Below are 19,458 nucleotides of genomic sequence, written 5' to 3'. Positions count from 1 at the left end.
GTTGCTGGACACAGACACAATGTAAACGATTTCCTGCTCAGTTTTTGTGATGTCCTCAGATCCATCAAAAAGCAGCCCCCAAAATTCGGCAGACTGCAATTTGGCTCGTAACTCCCCGCTGATGGTGTGAGCGATGCTCTGCACGATTCGTGTGCCCCCTTCACGTGAATGATATGCAACTCCGACATTTACTCCTAGCCGCTTCAGTAAAGGAATATCCTCAGAATATGAAGACATGGGACGTGCGTGTTTAGCTTTATGGAAAGCGAGGAGAAAAATATTAGACAGAGCTTGCTGCTGTTCTTCATTTAGCTTGTCTCGCCATCTATTAAGCGGGCGACTGGACATTTCTTCTCGGCTAGCTTGTTTATTAGCAATGACTTGCGCCACATTCACATGCTCCTTGCTCTTTTCATGTTTCTCAAATAAAGGATGGTTAAAATTCTTTGAGCCCCTGTAAAACGCACCTGATTTGTCTGCTATATGTGGATGCGAGCGGCAAATCTTGCACCACATTTCAGTGCGCTCACTGTTAGCTTCCAGCCACTGCACATCTTGGAGCCACTTTTCCGAAAAAAATCTTTTCTTCGGCTCTGGCTCCGGTTGGCGTTTCTTAGCTGGTGGCGAAACGCCAAAGAAGCTGCTTAATGTCTGTTGTTTTTTGGACATTTAGTTGGTGACAAGCAACGTGTAAGATTAAATGAGATAGTGGTGTTGAAAACGTGATGGTCAAGTACGCAAAGGCGCGTGGTGACACAATTGTCACTACGCATTCCTAATTTTTGTCGCGCATGCGTAACTGCGTACCAGTTATGTGCACCCCTGATTATTATTATCATTAGCAACAAAAATGCTCGCAAGGAGCATTTGTGACGTAGTCTCTTTTCTATTATTTTTGTTTATTTCTGAAGACATATTTGATGCTACATTACCAAGTACTCTATATGCATTACGACTATGATAGCGCCCTCTGATATATAAAAGAGCCATCTTGCTAGTAAGCTCTAGCCAGACCAGGAGGAATGAAGCACAAGCTAGAATTTATCTGATCCCATATTTGAATTTTCTGAAAAAAAAAAAAATTAGTGAGATGTTCTGGTTAATTGTAAGCAAAGATGCAAAATCTCATTAGCACCGATCTCATTAGCGCTGCTAAAACACACCCACATACTTTCTAGCAGCTTTGTAAAGAAAAAGATTTAAACTCAACAAAAGTCAAGCAAAAGTCATGCAATGTCGATTTTTGTGTGGTAAACAATAATGTCTGGACCAGGCATATCTAAGCAGCGTCCTTTCAACTTATTGTAGCAGCATTGAACCAGCATTGAAACGGCGCGCCACGTCATCAGCAAAAACCTGCACGTCACCAGCATAAATACACAGAAAAGGCCAGCATATCAACCGCTGAAGCATTTGGGATCTGTGTGGGCTTCCACCTGCAGCCACCACAGTGGAAAAAGTCACATGGGTGCCATGCTTATATGTACATTTTATGATATTTAGCTGTATGCTACAGCATAGCAGGGGTGTGTTGGAGGACGGTACCACTCAGTACTCTCTGGCCTCTTCCAGCTCGTTCATGAACACGTCCTCGTGGGGGTTCTCGGCGCACTGCAGGCCGTTGTTGGGCGGGCGGGCAACATGAAAGCGGCTCCAGTCCCCCTTGCACAGGATCCAGGGCAGAACATCCACCTTGAAGTGCAGCTCCGGGGAGAAGTCGGTGCTGATGAGGTTGGGCATGCCGGCGCTCTTGCCCCGCGTGATTAGCTTGCTGCGGTCGTTGTAGCAACAGTGTTGCGCTGCCAGTGTGGCGCTATCTCCGCTGTGCACTGACCGTATACAGGCCCGTGCGGAGGGCTTGTAGACATCCAAACGTTCCTTGGGGCTGCTAGCATCACGCCACTGGAAGGTCCGTCCCCGGATTTCATCAAACACACCCACCACATTGTGCGCCACCCCTTCAGGGTAAGTGCAAGGGCAGCTGGGTAACTCTTCCATGACCTGCTGTAGGTACCTCTGGAGGAACTCGCTCTTGCAGTTGAGCCATTTCTGACAGCTGTCCACATCTGTGTTGGAAAGAAGCAAACAATGCAATAATGCCTCCCGCTAGTTTGCTGCTCGTCCATTATTCGTGTGAAAAACAAGAAGATGGACGTTAAATTCAGACGAAATAACTGCACCCACCTGAACCAAAAGGTTCTGAACCATTCTCCATTTCAAAGGGAAATCGATCAGTCACTTGGTTCACATCATCTGTGTTAAAATCATTAAACACAGCATTGGAATGTAAAAAAATACAAGTAATGTGATGTGTGTTTACATAAAGAGAATATTTTAAGATATGTCACATATTTTCAAATTATGAATTAGTATAGTGCATTAGCCGAGACACCCTTTGACCAGTGATTGCAACCGTACTAATGCATTTAATGTGCGAAGGCACATTTCAGGTTTTTTGGGCTCAAATGTGGATGTTAGTCAACTCACGTTGATTCTGATATTCAAATTTAGCACCCAGAAGAAATAAAAATTATACAGCACAGCTTGTGCACATATATTTTATATGTATTCTAAAAGTACTCTAAATACATTACTTTCTTACGTATTACAACAGAATACATTACAGAACATATTTATTTATTTATTTATTTATTCCCTGTTTAGTCAAGTTTCTTGCCCAAACCTGATGACATATTAGTAAGATTTCTTGGTAAAATATTAAGAACACATGGACATTAAAACACTTTGCTTTCAATCTGATGCTTTCTAAATGCAAAGGGATGCATTTGTGCACAGTTCTCACCGGGGCAGGGATCCAGGTCACAGACCCTGGATTCTGTGGCAACGCAGGAGTAGCCACAGGAGCGAGTGCGAACCTGGTTTCCATGGCCACAGGTAGCGTTGCACGGGGACCAGGAGCTCCACTCCTCATTGTCCACGTTCTCTGTAAAGCACAAGATTCAGACTCCACTGTAAGATTAAGAGCCTCTTAAATCCCGCAACCCCGTAATCTGGTGGGAAACTGAGAGCTGCATGTGCTGCCCCCGACAATCAATAGATTAAGGATTGGAGGTTGGTGACCACCTTCTCCCAGCTCCCAGCTCTGACCGCAGAGCACGCCCCTTTAAAAGCCCCGCTAACCACATTTGTTTAATAGGCTCGGCAGAAAAATGAAAACAGCTTCAAAAGAGCGATTATGGCTTGGCAGCGGAGCAGACGGCAGTCACTTGAAGCAAAAAATAGATTACAAATGAGTCCATTAAGGACTGGGACAACGCTTAGCCTTATTAATTACACCCAGGGGTTTTTATGATAAAAGGACAAGGAACAGGGCACCTTAAATTAAAACAGAAGCACATCAATGGCTGCAGACGCAAATTTACAAGAAGGACCTCTCGTCTTAAATTAACAGGCTCCGCCGATATGTCATTGGGAGCAATTACACCAGCAAATACGATTACAAGTTATACCAAGTGTAGGGCACAGGGTGATCTGTTGGTGTCTGTTTAAAGCAAGGCTTCTAAACCTCCCATGATAAAAGAGATCTCCTGCGATCCCCGGGAATTTCCACGCCTGCGACGCGGCCGCTGTTAGATTAAAGATGCACTTTGTTTTTGTGTATGCGAAAGGTTTGGTGTGGTGCTAAAGATCTCGGTCGCCCTGATTACAGATTTGGTGGCCGATGTGATGGCAGAGTTTGCCCGCGTTCCCTTTGTGGCGCTGCCAGCTCGCCATGCGTGACACACAGGAATAGACTTCCAGGGGAGTTTTAATTACAGGAGTGAGCGGCACCAGCACACGGCACATGTGACCACTTAATGACACTTATGCCCGTTCATGGCCCACATGTGCTGCTTTTAGACTCAAGAGAGGAAAGACTGCTTATAAACAACAAGGATGCTCGCATCCATCCCACACACGCTACGGAAGTCTTCTCAGCCATCCTTCTCTAACCAGGCTGTGTGCTGGAGAAATGCTCCTCAGCCAGGTGCAGGAATGATTTTGGTTTATCGATTCATTGGACAAACCATCACAAACCCTGCACTGACACCACTTGCAGGCTCACTGTACCCTGGAAGGGCGTCCGTCTCTATATCACTCCTTCCCAAGGTTTATTCCTTTCTTTTTTTCTGTGGAGTTTTTCCTTGTGTGCAGAAGGGTCAAGTGTTGTGGGTGTCAACTGTAGGGCCTGTCAAAGCCCATTGAGACACACTGTATGTGATGTTGGGCTATATAAGAAATAAATGTTGTTATATTATTATTATTTGGGATAATGAATTTGTGCCAAAATCGTCAAGATAAAAAAATATATATTTCACTTTATGTGTAATGAATATAATCCAAACAAAACTTTTCACAATATTCATATTGCTTGAGATGCACTAGTTTTAGTACCATGAATAACCTGTGAAAGTAAAATCTTAGTAACATAAATTTCTATTAGTCCAGGAAGTAGTTTGTCAACAGAACAGAAGTGATGAGAATGCACAGACTGTTTTATAGATTCAGGTGGAGGTGCTGGGGATCATACACCTCTGCATAACATGCTGGTTTAAACCTTCATTTAGCATAGAACTGCATCCACTAAATCTCTCAATGCCAAAATGTTCACCCCTTCATCTGTTGTCTGTATGAATCGTTTCCCACCAGAGCAGGGGCAGGACCAACGGAAAACAAAAAAACAACGGAGGCGTGATGTTATGTGTGGCCCCGAAAGGCTCTGCATTCTTGAACAGGCTCTAAAGGGGCCGAGCCGTACGGGGCCGAAAGGCTGTCAGGGTCCGGGGGCCCTGTGTTGGGACGGGGGGGGGGATAAAAAGCGCTGCCGAATGGCTCCTGTCACTGCCTGTTCCCAATCTGCTGTCTAATTGAACGCAAGTACGGGCTGTGTTTTGTCCAAGAGAAGCGGCCTAATGCTGCCATTAGCCCGCACCGAGCGGCTCTTCAAAACCACAGCAGCCCCTTTGCCGCAGCGGAGGACCAGTGTCAACTTCAAAGGCCCCCGGTGCTCACAAAGGCCCCGATGGTGCAGGGCTGACTCTGGGGACCGTCTTTCTAGCCTTCCTTTGCAGAGCTATCTCGTTTTATAAATATCATAAATATTATATGAGCGCTTTTAGGTCCACAACCATCGACATGTTTGTTCTTCGTTTCTTGATGTACCTTATGTGGTCAGCTCCCCCTTGGCTCTGATGGCGCCACAAATCAGGATGGCAGGCTTTGTAAACCCATATCGTCTAGCGAGCCAGAGCTATTAATATGACGGGTTCGTCAGCCGTTCCTCTGGCTCAAGTTTTCTCCAAAATACCCTCCGCCTGCTCGTCCCCAAATCTCAGCATGTTCGGCACAGCTGCTCACCATAGTAACTCTGTGTGGGGTCCCAGCCTTTGTTCCAGGGGCTGTCCCAGTCTCCGCCCACTCCGCTTGGCACAGGCTCACCACTGTCGTACTCCAGCAAGTAGTCCTCGGCCCCGTCTTCCTCTTCGGTCAAGTCGTCCAGTCCGGAACGGCCCGTCCCGTCTTCGCTCGAGTCGGCGGTGTCGGCGTAGCCCCAGAACAGCGGCCAGAACAGCTTCTTCCCACCCAGCCAGTCCACCGTAGCCGAGGAGGAAGATGGGGATGAGGAGGCGGAAGAGGAGGACAGAGGCCAGCTGTTTTTGTTGTCTTTGGCCAAGTCCATCTCCATCTGAGGATCGTCTACCACTTCAATTGACACCTAGAAGCGAAGACAGGGTGGCATGGGTTGAATTGGAACTCTTTTGAGATGGCAATAATAATTGAGATGGCGTCACATGACCCCCGTGCAACCCTTAACCCAACCTCCTGTTGTAAGTACACGCTAATGTTGCTACTTTAGCATCCCATTACAGGGGAGTCGTCACAATAAACCTTAACCATGAGGATCAACTCAGGCCCAGAGTTGGCTTCATGGTGTCCTTGTAAAAACATTCAGACAGCCTGTAAGTAAGCGAGGAAAGTTTCACTGACAAGCTGGATAAACACTGTCTAAGGCTAATGAGGTTAACGGCCAATAAAGAGATTAGAGGGCTCTAGAGATGGCCAAATCAACTAATCCATTCATCTGAGTAGGGCTAGACATTCACCTGGATGTTGGGGTTTTGGGAGCTGATGTCAGCATTCGCCAGGTCTGGAAAGTTCTTTAAGTCCAAGACAAAGGGCTCGGTCTCCTCCTCCGGCTCAGGCCTGGGAAGAACACCAACTGAGCGGTGCTGATGCCACCTCCGCTTGTGGAGGTGCGGCTCGGACAAGACACTCTGGACCTGGTTCTCCTGGTGATGGGCTCCATGAAGATGACTGTTTCTGGGGCCTGTATGTGGACTTGCCTGGAACAAATGTGAACACAGAGTTAAGTTCACTTACATTTGTACGTTTATGGCATTCAGCAGATGCAGATCTGACCAAGCTAGCCCAAATTTTGCATATTAGTTCAAAAACTATTCTACATTGTAACGCTGCAGGATTCAAAAAATACCATCCAGACCTTCATGGACCACATCCACCCTTGAACTCAATTTATTACAGTACATTTTACAAATAGAGCACAAGCATCCATGATGATTTCCAACTAACATCACGGTGCCCTCATTTAGTGACGTCAGATGTATCTGCAAACACGACAGGACGCTGGTGTCCTCGGTGATAGTTTTTCACACAACAGGGCCCCTTTTCTCACTTTTCTCGTGATTATCACTTACCACAGCACTCGCCATTTCCCATGATGCTCTACACAAAATACCCTGTGTCCGAACCGATACACACTAGAGTCCTTCAGACCGTAAAACCTCACACAGGGCACGACATGCCACATAGAAAGTGTGGGAGAAAAGAAATGACTGCAGATATGCGGGGGGGCCCTGAAATATTAAAGGCCCTAATGACAAGCCATTTCCAAACAACTGCAGAAGAACAATCGGCACTGTCCCCAATTTTGGTGCTCCTTTCAAATGTAAACAATCAGGCCAAAAAAAATGGAATGCCCGGAATTTCTTTTCTCACATTTAGATACCAGGACATCAGGCAGCCCTTGCCGAAGCTAAATGAACGCAGGAAATGCCACAGCAGCGCGGTAAAGGGTCACGATAAACGACCCAACATGATGACCTCAAACCTGCTGAGAAAATTGAAGGGCCGCTCTGGCCTGGTTATGTAAGGGTCAATTATTGCGCTGCCCTACTGTACTACACACACACTCACTAATGAACAAGCCCCTCCTCTCGCCCTTGTAGCCCATGGCCAGGTCATTAAAAAACGTGCAGTGTCATCACAGCAGGTCAAGAGCCTCAACGCCGCACAGACCTGCTGAGAGCGTTCATGTTTGGGGGCTTTAGGGGGGGAGTATGGAGGAAAGGGTTATGCTGAGAGAGAGAGAGAGAGAGAGAGAGAGAGAGAGACACACAGATGGAATGCCAGAACACTGTCTGATCGGCACAAGCAGGGCATCCTTTTGATCATTGTTCTCAAGCGCAGACTACAGTTTATCATGGCGTGGAGAATACTTGTTAATGCCCATATATGCACATGCTCCTGTTGGACAGGTTTATTGGGCTCTGCGCGTCAGTAAGTGGGTAACTGATGGGCCAATGCTTTCGAAAAATAAATACTAATGCAGAAACCCCTGTCCACCATTTATACACCCAAAATAAGGAATTAAAGCTTAATTTCATTCATTTCATTTACAGCATTTATCAGACGCCCTTGTCCAGAGCGACTTACACTCAGTAGTTACAGGGAAAGTAACCCCTGGAGACACTCAGGGTTAAGTGTCTTGCTCAGGGACACAATGGTAGTAAGTGGGCTTTGAACCTGGGTCTTCTGGTTCATAGGTGAGTGTGTTACCCACTAGGCTACTACCACCCTCTTGTGAAGGTAAAGCTACAAACTATGATGAATCTGATTCGTCAAGCTTACTTTGGGTTTATAACATACGTATATTGTATAAAATAAATATTTTTCCTGTATTCCATTCTTCAAAATTGCATCCATCATAGTATCTATAGAACAGGTGTGTCCTGACTGGTGGTGTAGATAGATAAACACCATTACTTAAAAATATATCTATTATATCTCTATAACACCAAAAAAATTGTTTTTTTTTATCGTTTAAATGTTTATCACCGTATTTAAAACTGAACTGTAACACGCACAGACACACAATGAGAAACAGGTTAATGAAACCTTACCTCTTCAGTCAGGCCATTGGGGAGTTTGTCGGTTTGGCCATGGATGTGCCTGGGGAAGCCTCTCACTACGCCGAAACAGGCGACGAAGAAAACGCTCAACAGCATACAATCTTTTACTAAAATCATTTCTCCCCTTAAAAAAATAATAGATATATATATTTAAAAAAAAAAAAAAAGTAGTTGTGATCTTTGGTTGCTCTTACTCGGACGCTCACTTGGCTTCTCTAACGATGCGCGCACGTCATCATGTCATTTTTAACGTCCCGCCGATCTCGAACTCTGAACGCTTCGTCGGGAAAAGGGGCAAAAAAGAATTTAACAAACTAAACTGTTCGCCGAAGGACGCTCACTCGCTGAAAAGTTTCTCAACTCTCGCCATGGGACGTACGGTGCGCGGTCGTGGCGACGTTGTGCGTAAAGACGCGCAGCCCCGAGCCTCTCCAGCGGCCACGCATCTCCCCCGCGGGCCGCAGGTGGGGTTGTCCGGGTGGGTGGACGTTCAGCTCGGCGTTTGCGTTGGTCCGGTGCAGGTTTTTAAGTAAGTAGCGAGCCTACCCACGCAGCCTTCCCTCGGTCCGCACCGGTGCGCGCGTTTCTTCAGCTACTTTGCGCGCTTCCGTTGCGTGTGGGTTGTTGCCGCATCCAGCGCGATGACATTTGGAGATCTGGGGGAGATTCGATCCAGTCATGCACTCAGACGAAGCCCCCGTTATCCGGCGGGGTCTCAGCGGTCTCGTCCGGTCCTCGGGAGACTGCAGTGACTTGGGGCTGGCGGGGCAGATATGACGTTGGGGGCAGGACCACATATTATGTGTCTGGGATATATATATTAAAAAAAAAAAAAAAAAGTCACTAAACATGCTAAACGGATGAGTTTGAAGGTTTAAGTTACTTGCAAACAACAATTGTCCCCAGAAATCCAGCTTTATCGTGAAATGAATAAGAGAAGCAGTTAATTGAAAGTGGCTCCGAGAATTAATTACATTAATCGACAAGCGTTATAGATTTTAATTGGAAAACGATTTTAAAAAAATGAACACACTGGAGTTTTCGCTAGCGCTGTAAAGTAAGGGACCGTCGACAAAGTACTCCAAGCTGTCCAAAGCGTTTAGAAAGAAGAAAGCTGATCTATATTGGAGCAGCCCGTTGAAAGTCAGAAAGTTCCAAAAAGTCTGTCAAAACCAAGTCTCACATGCCCATATTGATATTAATATATACCAAAACAGCAAGCCCAGGAGCCAGACCTGGTGTTGCCCCCCTGGTGCCCTTTGCCGGGGGACCCCGAAGTTGAAATGGCTCGAAAAACATGAGTCAAGTGCAAGTCATTTTCATCCCACCAGCTTGATGCCTAATATTCACCCTAAGGACCTTACAACTGACTGTGTGACATGCATTAGAAAAAAACCCATCTAGGTGTATATAGCAATGTTTTTTAAAATATGACATGCAATTGATTTCCTGATGTAAGGGAATCCTGACTGAAGCCAATAGGCACGGCTTCAAAAAAAAAAAAAAAAGCTTCACACAGCTGCCGGCCAGCAGCATTTTCCAAGGACAATGGCCGACTGATTACAGGCCCCCGCCTCATGCCCAGGAGGAATGACCATGATAACCCCAGCTTCAAAAAGATGACATTGGCTTTAAAACCTTCTCTTTAATGTCATATCTGAACAACATTCTGATGACAAGAAAAGAAAAAAAAACAAGACACGGTGACACATTGTGACTGTACAATGTTTTTTTATTATAGCACTGGTCATTGCATCAAAGACATTTTCTTTATCTTGTATCTGTGAGTTGTTTAGCAATGGCTTATGAAACATTGCATGTAATGTATGGAAGGTATGTTGGTTGATAAATAAAAATAAGCGTGGCCACATGGCTCACATCCCGATGACATAAATAAGATTTCTTTTCTGCACACTTCTTCACGGACATGGATATTTAATGAGCAACATACATTAATAAGTCACACACAACAATTCTCACTGTTTCCAAAGGCATGTGCACAAAAAAACGGATTGAAATGGCCGACCGGCTGAAATGGAAACTCAAATTGAAATGGAACTTTCACGACAATAAATAAACACAAACATTCTGGAATGCCCCCCTTTGGTTTTAGTTTTTTAAAAAAACCTTTCTTCCTTTTAAACAACCAGCACAGTAACATTAAGGTCCACAGTGGCGGTTAAAAACAGAAGCTTCGCTGACTACATCATGCCTGCGTCTCTGAGCGCTCATCAGTAGTACATGCTCTGGTTTTTATTAAAAAAGAAAAAAAAAAAGAAAAAAGTGACTTGGAAAGTTCTTTTTAAAAGCTGCCTTATTCCAAAATAATCTGCACGTCAGACAAGCATACTATCGTCATGTGTCCAGACATGAGGGAGCGCGTCACTCGGACGTCTGCACTCCCCCCCGGAAAAGCACTTGAGTGATGACAGAAGAACCGAATGAATAAAAGACCTCGGTGAAGCTCTTCGGTTACCAGAAATAAAGCCCAAAGAACACTTGTGTTCCTTCACAAAATCATGAGAGAAAAAGGTAAACAACACAAGGGTTTTAAAAATACACATATATTAAGACCTAAAAGTTGAAAGCAAGACCATAGCAGATATCCCACATTGCACTCGGTCCCCAGAAAAGAAGAAATGCGTCTCTGTAGTCTTAGTGAAATTCCGACCAAAATTGCTTATAAAAGAGATAAGTTATATGCAGGGCCCCTGCCAGAAATGAAGAGATCATTGTGACCCAGCGCTGACGGGCCCGGGCCTGTGGTGCCAAGTCACAGGCAATCCCAAAATAAGCGAAGCGCTCAAGAAAGCGTTTGGATTGCAGCGATATGACTTTTTTGCGACGCGACAAGATGTGGTCGTTCGTCAAGAGTGGAAATGTGAAGGTACATGTCACGTTCCTGCTGCAAACACCCCTGAGAATGTTTTTTTTTTGTTTTTTCTTGCGTTCTTCACGTGAACAAATTAGTGACGAGGGACAGAACACGGGAACGAACGGAACAGTTTGAAGAGGGCGGGAGAGCGGAGGCCGGCGTCAGTCCTGGCTCTCCAGGTACGCGTCCTCCTCCAACGATGGCGTCTTCTGTCGGGAGTATTTCAGCTGCAGGAGGTCGCCCACCTCGCTGATGGCGGTTAACGCCTGAGAGAACGGACAGGAGGGGGGGGGGACAAAACTTTTTTTTTAAAACGCTGACTCACCGATACAACCGACTCCAGGTGAGTCATGGCCGACATACCCCTTCTGTTTTTAAGCCGCACGACTGCGTCAGAAACTATTCTCACGTTTCCAGATTCGCTAACGTCGTGCTGCAACCAGCGCCACGTGGCCCCGCCCACTCTTCATGCCTTCACTACATGGCTTCCACGACAACCACCCGGGCATTAACTACGTAGCTCTTAATCTGGGAAAGAATGCCCGGTGGTTCCGTTTAAAACGGGCTTTGATTAAATGACCGGAGCACCTGCTTGACATTAGGCAGCCAGCAGTCCTGTGAACTTTTGGAGACGTCAAGCCCGGCTTTGATCCCGGGTTTATGGCCCTGGTATCTCGCCGCTGAATGCATTCTGAGGTCAAAGGGTAAAGACGGGGTTCCTGTGGCTCGAGGAGACGGGGGACATGGCATGATGCTGGGGGGAGGGGACTCACCGTGTCGAGCATCTCTCTGGTGTGGGCGGCAGAAATGCAGAAACGAGCGCGCGACTCGATAATAGGCGTGGCCGGGAAACCCACCACCACCGTGCCGATGTTCCTCTTCAACATCTCTCTGCCAAATGCTCTGAAAGGTGACCATTCACGTTTAATGTACATTCCTAAGCACATAAAACATAATTAATTGCAGGATCCATAGCCCCGGAGTTGTGAAAATCCAATATATGAATAATAAGAAAATAACATCGACCTATCAGCATAATAGCAATTCACTTCACTTAAATGTAAAATGAGGAACAAACACATTTGCACAACATACGGGGGCAATATAAAAATCCCCTGATTTTAAACATGTAATCAAGCAGCTCCATCTAGTGGTGCTTCCTTATATAACACTGAATACTGATGAACCTTAAACAGAATTAGGATTGGACTTGTTGATTAGGGTTTGGTAAGAATTTCTCTATTATTCTTTCATAAACCGAAACTTTTAGCGAAACTAAAAAAAATGGCTTGTGACTTCCAAGTTCCATACGTTAAAACCCCATGATGACGCAAGAGTGAAACACAAACAAACCCAATTTTGGCAGGCATGTAGAGCATCATGGGGACCACGGGGGAGTCCTCATTCCCGTAGATGATGAAGCCCATTTCGTGGAGTCTCCTCCGGAAGTATGTAGTGTTCTCTGAAAGTTGCTGCAGGCGTTCCCGGCCTATGAAAATGAGAGCAAAAAAAAAAAAAAAAAAAAAAAAGATCAGATCAGGCTGCTCAACCAGCTAACTGATGACAAAGTGTTCGATATGTACACAGAGAAAATACTGCCAGAAACTGTCTGTCTTGTACATCAGCAAACAAAACTGTTTTATAGTCAGTAAAAAATTCAGAGCCATTCCATGAAGTGTATGGAGATGTGCTGACAGCTTGTTTGAACTTTCTTTGCCCCAAGTGGCAGCCACACACTTGTTGGCATCCCAGAGCAAAGTAGCAGGGACTACCGCCATTTTACTTTAATGTAATAAAAGCATAAAACCTATTAGCATGACTTACCATCGTTCCAATCGTTTTCGTTTCTCTCCTAGAATTCTCATTAGAAGAACTCTGCAGGTCTAAACCACCTCAAGTTCAGCATTGTTCTTCAATGGCAATACAGTGGAATATTTTGATCTTTTAAGCCACATCATCCAGTCAGGCTCAGGTCGAAAGAGAAACGCAAGAAAGATTGTGCAGGACATCTACAAGCGCATTCCTGTGGGAAGATAATAGGCCCCTCAGGCAGAGTCCGGGTGGGAGATGAGCTCCGGGCCGTGAGGATCCAGGGTGGGAAGCTTTGAGGAGAACTCCGCGACCCTGAGCCGAACCCGCCTCTCGCTGGGCACAGCGGAGGGCCAGACATCAGAGGGCCCAGATCTCAGAGCATCAGAGCGCCTACGCTCCTCTCCCGGCACCCAGCCTTCCTGTATCAATAACCCCCCGCCCCCACCCCCCACTTGCACATCTGAAAGCCATAAAGCTGTTTTAGCCCGGGGGTCTGAGGCGAGGCTTCAGGCTGCGTTCAGTGGGCTACGGAGCCAATGGAAATAAGGGGGCCCGGCGCACACGCACTTTCTTTCTCTCCCTCCTCACTCTTTCGTCTTCGGAGCGAGGGGGCCGATGCCCGGCAGAGGAAAAGAAAGGGCTTCCAGATGTTCCCTCCCTCCGAGAGAGGTGTTAATACGATTCTCAGAGTGGCCGTCTCGTTTGATTCTGGTCACGGGGGGTGGGTGTGGCTTTCATCGAGTGTAAGTGCAAGGGTACAACTGCTTTCACACTAGGATGAGATCAATAATACTGAAAGAGCCATATCAATAAACAACGCATTTTTACAGGCACATGACCTTGGTGCAATCCTATTTAGTAAAAATCACTTACATTACCACTGTTAATGAAAATAGATCAAAATGTAAAAATGTTTGTATTCGGAATCGGATGCATCCAAATAATCAATAAATTGTTTCATTCCTAGAGGAATAAAGTGTTTTGAGCTCCTGAGCAATCTGCTCTACCACATGTTGGAAGCCTGTTCCAAAAACAGGAAGAAACTGCAAGTGAAAAGGAAAAGGCCCTTCACCACCTAACTTTCCATCCCGTGGCCGCTTGGTGGGAAGACGGCAATCACGTGTGTTTACTCAGGCTTTTGTGTGACGCTTTGCACTCGTGTTTGTATTGTTAATGTTTTACTTAGAAGCAGTAGCACCCAAAGTCACCCTGGAGCATTGGGGGGAAAAAAAAAAAAAAAAGTACTGTACTGCCACCCTGTGGCTGAAAAGACACATGACGCTCCTGAGGAAACATGCCAGGAACCCTGGAACTACACATTGCATACAAAACCTCCCAACCACAGACGCAGGAAAGTAATATTATATCATAATATAATAATATATGGTTCGAGTGGGCTCAGATTGTAAACACTCACCGAGGTTGGTGCCATCTTCTCCCATAATGCACTTCATAGAAGCGATGATCTGCTGGGCTACGGGTGGGGACATGGAGGTAGCGTAAACTGCACTGTGGGAGTGTGTGCGCAGGTAGTCAACGAGTTCCTGCACATAAAAAAAAGGTCTTTTTGAACTTTCTGTTTTAATAGAAAATATTAATTTAAAAAATCATGTTGTAAATGTCTCTGGAAGCTGGAAATTAATGATTAAATATCTGCATACATGCAGAGAGGAACATTATCAGGAATATCCGCAGACTTTGTCAATGAATGTTTCTTGTGTTTTTCTATTCATTATTGTATTATTTCTATTAAAACTATTTTTTTGTCTAGACAAACCTAAACTTTGAACTGTAGTGTAAACCTAACTTCTAACAGAAATTTAATGCAGGAAGTTTGCACTTTATCATTTATAATTTTTTACCTTCTTCCCGCCAATGTAACCTCCTGCGGCGCCAAAGCTCTTGGTGAAGGTGCCCATCATGATGTCCACATCCCGCGGGTCCAGGCCAAAGTAATCCACCACCCCTTTGCCCCCAGGTCCCAACGCCCCAATGCTGTGGGCCTCGTCCAGGTAGAGGTAGGCCTTGTACTTCTTCTTCAGGGCGATCACCTCGGGCAGGCGGACGATGGAGCCCTCCATGCTACACATTAACAAACAAGCAGACAGGTTCAAGGCCACTCCCGCTTGGCAAAGCGAACACAGGGGCATGACTCACGGGGTCAGACGACCAAACAGGATCAACACTTATTGCACAATTCGTTTCCGGCCATTAAAAAAAAAAAAATAAAGTACCTGTAAATTCCCTCCACCAGGATCAGGATCTTTTTCCAGGGCCGGTGTGTTCGGGGCTGGCCGTGGACTATGGCATCTCGCAAAAGTTTCTCTAGACTCTGCATATCTAGGACAGACGTCGCCTCGTGAGTCAACAGGAAAACTGCGGTATGTGGCAGAGGCGAACGGAACGAATAAACCTCGCAGACTTCAAACGCCGGGCCACGAGGGCACTCACTGTTGTGTTTGAAGACGCGGATGGCAGATCCCGACAGCCGAGCGCCCAGCACCAGCGAGGCGTGGTTCAGCTCGTCGCTGAGAATCAGACACCCCTGCAAGGTTTTCACAAGGTTAAGCAATTAAAAGATGAAGCAACGAAAGATTCCGGTCCTTATCCTACTAGTAACGTAGTGTGACTCAGGAAGGGTGTGACGTCAAACGGCAAAAAAAAAAAAAAAAAAAGGAACCGTGTGATTGCAGATTGGGTTTCGGGGCGATTGAGGGGGCGTGGGCTTCCTGTAAAGATATGCGAGACCATGGTGCCTGGCAGGTTAGGAATGTTTTTTCGCTGCCCTGCCGAAAACAGGAGGTCTGGGGAACATTCCGGGCTCTTACATAAACTTGTTACAGGAAAGGTTCCTGTCGACCTTGACCGGACAGAGTGTTTACAGGTGAAATACTGAAAGGTTTATCAAGGATTTACTGTTACGCCGCCGCCATGGTGGTGTCCTGTTTTACTGCGTGTGAAGCCGACTGAAGGCACGTAGGAAGATTCTGAACACAGTTACCCGTTACGATCACGGTAAAGTGTACATGATGAATACAGGAAGTGCAACTGATGAGTAGAAGTAGAGGAGAAATGAAGCACCTTTTCAGAAAAGAACATGCAATTCAAAATGTTTAGGACTCTTACATACTTTGCCTGTAAGCGCCGGAATATTCATGGAGTTGGTGGCGAAGCCCATGCCGAACGCCATGGAGGCCTCAACGCCGAGGAACCTGGCCACCAGCACCTCCAGTTCCTCGTGCTTGTCCAGGTTGCCTGCAACGCACAACGCCCCCCCACCCCGTGTCATTCGCAAACGCCCATGAATAAATCATCGCTCCGTCTGGAATGTCCCGCGCGAGCGCCACTGTTGCCACGCTGCTTAGAGCGGGCAGCTCGTTTTCAAGGCTCGTTCCCGCTCACCCATTTCACGCCTGGTGCTGTTGACCCCCGCCCCGTACCGCTGGGTGGCCTCGGCGGCCGCGGCGGCGCACGCTCCTGTGTTCTCGGCGAAGCCCAGGTAATTGTAGGAGCCCATATTGATGACATCCTTAATCACCTTCCCCGTGTGCCTGCAGGGAGAGGGAGCAGCCGTTAAAAAAAAAAAGTCAGGACTCTTTCCGCCACAGAAGTTTTATGTCTTTTTTTTTCAGCACCTTCTCAGATACTGTGGTGCTCAGGTCTGGTCAGCTAAAAAAAAAAACTTTATGTAAATACTATACAAAATACTAGAACCTCTCAAAAGCTTAGACGTATATCAGGGTAAAAGGGTGGCTTTCTTAACTTCTTCATGATTTATGCCGTAGCCATTACAAGTAAAGTAAAATATTTTTTTTTTCCATGAGAGCAATTATGGCGGACAGCTCTTGAAAAAAAATAAAAAATAAAATCCAGTCTCTCAGCGATTAGAATGTTACCCATGATCAGTAATTTTTGCCCTTTTTTTTTTTTACATTTAAACGGCCTTTGATCAATCATATAAGGATTCAAATTCAATGCAGACTCCAGAATTAATCTTCATTTGTACAGTCAATTGGGTACAGTCAATGTACGAATGTATCTTACTTTTCACTTCTGCCAGCGGTTCTATTAAAAATATGGACCATTAAATTTCATGCGGTCCTGGTCATGATGCAGACTAAACCCCAACGGAAACACTGATGGGCCACTCACTCAAAGGTCCAGTTGTAATCATGGGTAACACGCTCCACCAGGTCCATCTTGGCTCCGGGGACGCTGCATATGGGCCTGTTCCAGTTGTCCCGGATGCGCATGTACAAATTCCTGGTGTAGAAGTTCTCAAAGTCCTGGTACAGAGGAACAAAGTCCTATGGAGAACAAGAATGTGATGTTAATCGCTCAAAAACTACTCAATTTCAGACGCTTTTAATTCTAAGTATAAAGAATTTCTATAATAAACTATCTAATACCTTCTGTTCCTCTCGTTCCCTGGCAACATGGCACTTCTCGATCTTCCAGTCCCTAAGGAAATCTCTGAGGTATCCGAAAATTGTGAGGATTCCATAGCCCATGTACGTGAGGACTGCCACCAACAGGGGAGTCTCTTCAAAATACTCCACAAATGGCTTCTTGTACATTCCTCCATTTCTTGCAACATGATTATTCTGTAGCAGAAAATGGGGGGAAAAAAAGTTAACACAAGAACAGATTATAATATCTACAGTAATAATGTATTCATGTACCAGAGAGATTTCACATACGACACCCGTTAAAATATAAGTCCAAAATATCAATTTAATGTGCAGGTTTTGCAGGAAGCAAAGTTAAGCATTTGTTGGTTAACGTTAAACCTTGTGACGTCACTTTAGCCTGGCATGTCCAGTGAACCACATGGCCTTCCTCGGGCGCATCCTGAAACGTAACCTTTGACCTCCTGACGTGCAGTGGCCGAGAAGTCCATCACTCTGTCGGTCATAAGAACCTCCACTTGCTGTCTGGCCACTGCATGCATGTGACCGTGGTCACGGCCTGGCCCAAAAAAGCACCGCAAGGTAACGAGCTTGGGAAGAAGAAGCCACAGCCTTGGACTCTAAAAAAAGAAGTCCAACATCCGAGCGTCTTTCCAAAAAAAAAGCCAAGACGGAAACACAGTCTTGCGAAAGTGATTGTCATTGTGATACACAGCAAGCACAGCACACAACAAAATGTGTCCTCTGCTTTTAACTCATCACCTTTGGTGAGCAGTGGGCAGCAGTGTGTGGGGACAGTGCTTTGCTCAGTGGCACCTCCGTGGCAACCTTCTGATTACGGGGCCACTTCCATAACTGCTAGGGCCACCGCTGCCCCCAATACTTGCTGAGCCAAATACTTTCTGTGCCAGGGGGTCCACGCTGCCTCAGGAAGCCATTCACAAAAAGCGGCAAAAGGAGCCACACCCGCACCCCAAATTCCTCCCCTAACAGGTTCCTTCAGGTTCAGGTTTCACTTCACAACAGGAGCTCCGCTCTCCCAGGTGGTGTCAATGTAAACAGAGCCAATCCGAGGCCCCGCCCACAACCCACGTCACAACGTCACCTGGACACCGGCTTTTTTTGTTTTGTTTAGTCTTATTAATTTGCAACCAGGAGAAATGCTGGGTCGCTAGTCCTCCCAGACGAGCTCAGGTCATCCTTCACCGTAAAATCCCGACGTTACTATTCACGGTCAAGTTGCACCCTCATCCTCCCCATCACCACCGCGCTTATTAATGCCATTTATATACAATAATTTTAAAAAGGTGACTGGGATCGCAACCCTGTCAGAATAAGAAAAAAAACTAATATTATAAATATTTAACGCAACGCTGCTACTTACATATAATTAAACGTAATTACAACCTTTGTCGGTACGTATTACATCACGGCGTGCCCGACACTCGCACCCATTAATTATTTATAGATATTCATATATAGAACTCGCTCTTTCTACGCGTATAGCAGATTTTCACACGACCGCACTCGTGCTCGCTCATTTCCGGGTACGGAGCCCACGAAGCCGGGCCTCACCTTCCCCCTCGGACGGAGGTACTTCTGCTGCTGGAAAAGGCAGCGGCTCTTCACGGAGCCGTTCCTGGCCGCCTTCGCGCCGTTCGCCGGCCGGTGACGGGCGCCGCCATTTAGCAGTTTACTCGAGGAGCTCTCCGTCATGACGGCCAAGCGGCTACCGACGGTCCGCGCCCTCCGTGCGGGTGAAGTTTTTCCTCCAGCCGCCTCCGCCCCTGCGAGAACCGTGCGAAGCTCGCCCCGCCCCCTCCAGCCCGCAGTCTCCCGCGCGGCCAATGGGGTTGCAGCTCGTCGGAGGGAGGCGTGGTTTCGGGTTCGAGCGGCCCGTCGGAGGCCGTCACGTAATGACCGACAGTAACCCCGGGTCACTAGGAAAAAAAAAAATGAATGAACGCAAAGAAGGGGGTTATACACCCTTGTTGACTTTTGGGTGCATACAAAAAAATTGTGGTCGTGAGAGCTCGTCGAAAAGTCGTCCCATGTTATAAGTAAAATCGGTCAGAAAATGGGTGTGACACGCGGGCGGAGTCACACACATAGCGCCTAAAAAACTGTATAGAAAAGAAAGTTGGAATAATAA

At 46.3% G+C, this 19,458-nt stretch overlaps 2 protein-coding genes across 3 annotated transcripts; both read right to left on the bottom strand.

Moving 5' to 3' along the window:
- Nucleotides 1–1,157: 1,157 nt before the first annotated feature.
- On the bottom strand, nt 1,158–8,961 carry ism2b (isthmin 2b). The gene is made up of 7 exons (XM_028953658.1): nt 8,417–8,961; nt 8,202–8,334; nt 6,105–6,344; nt 5,359–5,716; nt 2,804–2,944; nt 2,185–2,253; nt 1,158–2,066 (listed from the first exon to the last, which is right to left on the bottom strand). Exons 2-7 carry the CDS (start codon nt 8,325–8,327, stop codon nt 1,549–1,551), a joined length of 1,452 nt encoding a protein of 483 aa, XP_028809491.1. The 5' UTR covers nt 8,328–8,334; nt 8,417–8,961; the 3' UTR covers nt 1,158–1,548.
- A 960-nt stretch (nt 8,962–9,921) lies between these two features.
- On the bottom strand, nt 9,922–19,092 carry sptlc2b (serine palmitoyltransferase, long chain base subunit 2b). Of its 2 annotated transcripts, XM_028953641.1 has the most exons (12): nt 18,882–19,092; nt 17,307–17,501; nt 17,050–17,204; nt 16,300–16,448; nt 16,028–16,152; nt 15,349–15,442; nt 15,132–15,237; nt 14,760–14,979; nt 14,315–14,441; nt 12,439–12,574; nt 11,859–11,988; nt 9,922–11,351 (listed from the first exon to the last, which is right to left on the bottom strand). In XM_028953641.1, the coding sequence occupies exons 1-12, from the start codon at nt 19,020–19,022 to the stop codon at nt 11,247–11,249; spliced, it is 1,683 nt and encodes a 560-aa protein (XP_028809474.1). In that variant the 5' UTR covers nt 19,023–19,092; the 3' UTR covers nt 9,922–11,246. The 2 variants fall into 2 exon arrangements, with proteins under 2 accessions (XP_028809474.1, XP_028809473.1); XM_028953640.1 differs by lacking the exon at nt 9,922–11,351 and having other exon boundaries at nt 11,359–11,988.
- Nucleotides 19,093–19,458: the final 366 nt, after the last annotated feature.

This window comes from Denticeps clupeoides, chromosome 14 (genome assembly GCF_900700375.1).
Source record: "Denticeps clupeoides chromosome 14, fDenClu1.1, whole genome shotgun sequence".
Taxonomy (NCBI): Eukaryota; Metazoa; Chordata; class Actinopteri; order Clupeiformes; family Denticipitidae; genus Denticeps; species Denticeps clupeoides.
This window is presented reverse-complemented; position numbering and strand designations above follow the sequence as displayed.

What these genes read in the sequence shown, in the direction of transcription:
- ism2b (XM_028953658.1), bottom strand. Translation starts at nt 8,327, where the DNA reads ATGATTTTAGTAAAAGATTGTATGCTGTTGAGCGTTTTCTTCGTCGCC. An exon ending in CCCAAAACCCCAACATCCAG is followed by an intron (nt 5,717 to 6,104) that starts GTGAATGTCTAG and finishes CTTCGCTTCTAG; the next exon opens with GTGTCAATTGAAGTGGTAGA. An exon ending in TGACCTGGATCCCTGCCCCG is followed by an intron (nt 2,254 to 2,803) that starts GTGAGAACTGTG and finishes ATTTTAACACAG; the next exon opens with ATGATGTGAACCAAGTGACT.
- sptlc2b (XM_028953640.1), bottom strand. Translation starts at nt 19,022, where the DNA reads ATGACGGAGAGCTCCTCGAGTAAACTGCTAAATGGCGGCGCCCGTCAC. An exon ending in ACCTCCGTCCGAGGGGGAAG is followed by an intron (nt 17,502 to 18,881) that starts GTGAGGCCCGGC and finishes TTTCTGCTACAG; the next exon opens with AATAATCATGTTGCAAGAAA. An exon ending in TACATGCCTGCCAAAATTGG is followed by an intron (nt 11,989 to 12,438) that starts GTTTGTTTGTGT and finishes GTCACCTTTCAG; the next exon opens with AGCATTTGGCAGAGAGATGT.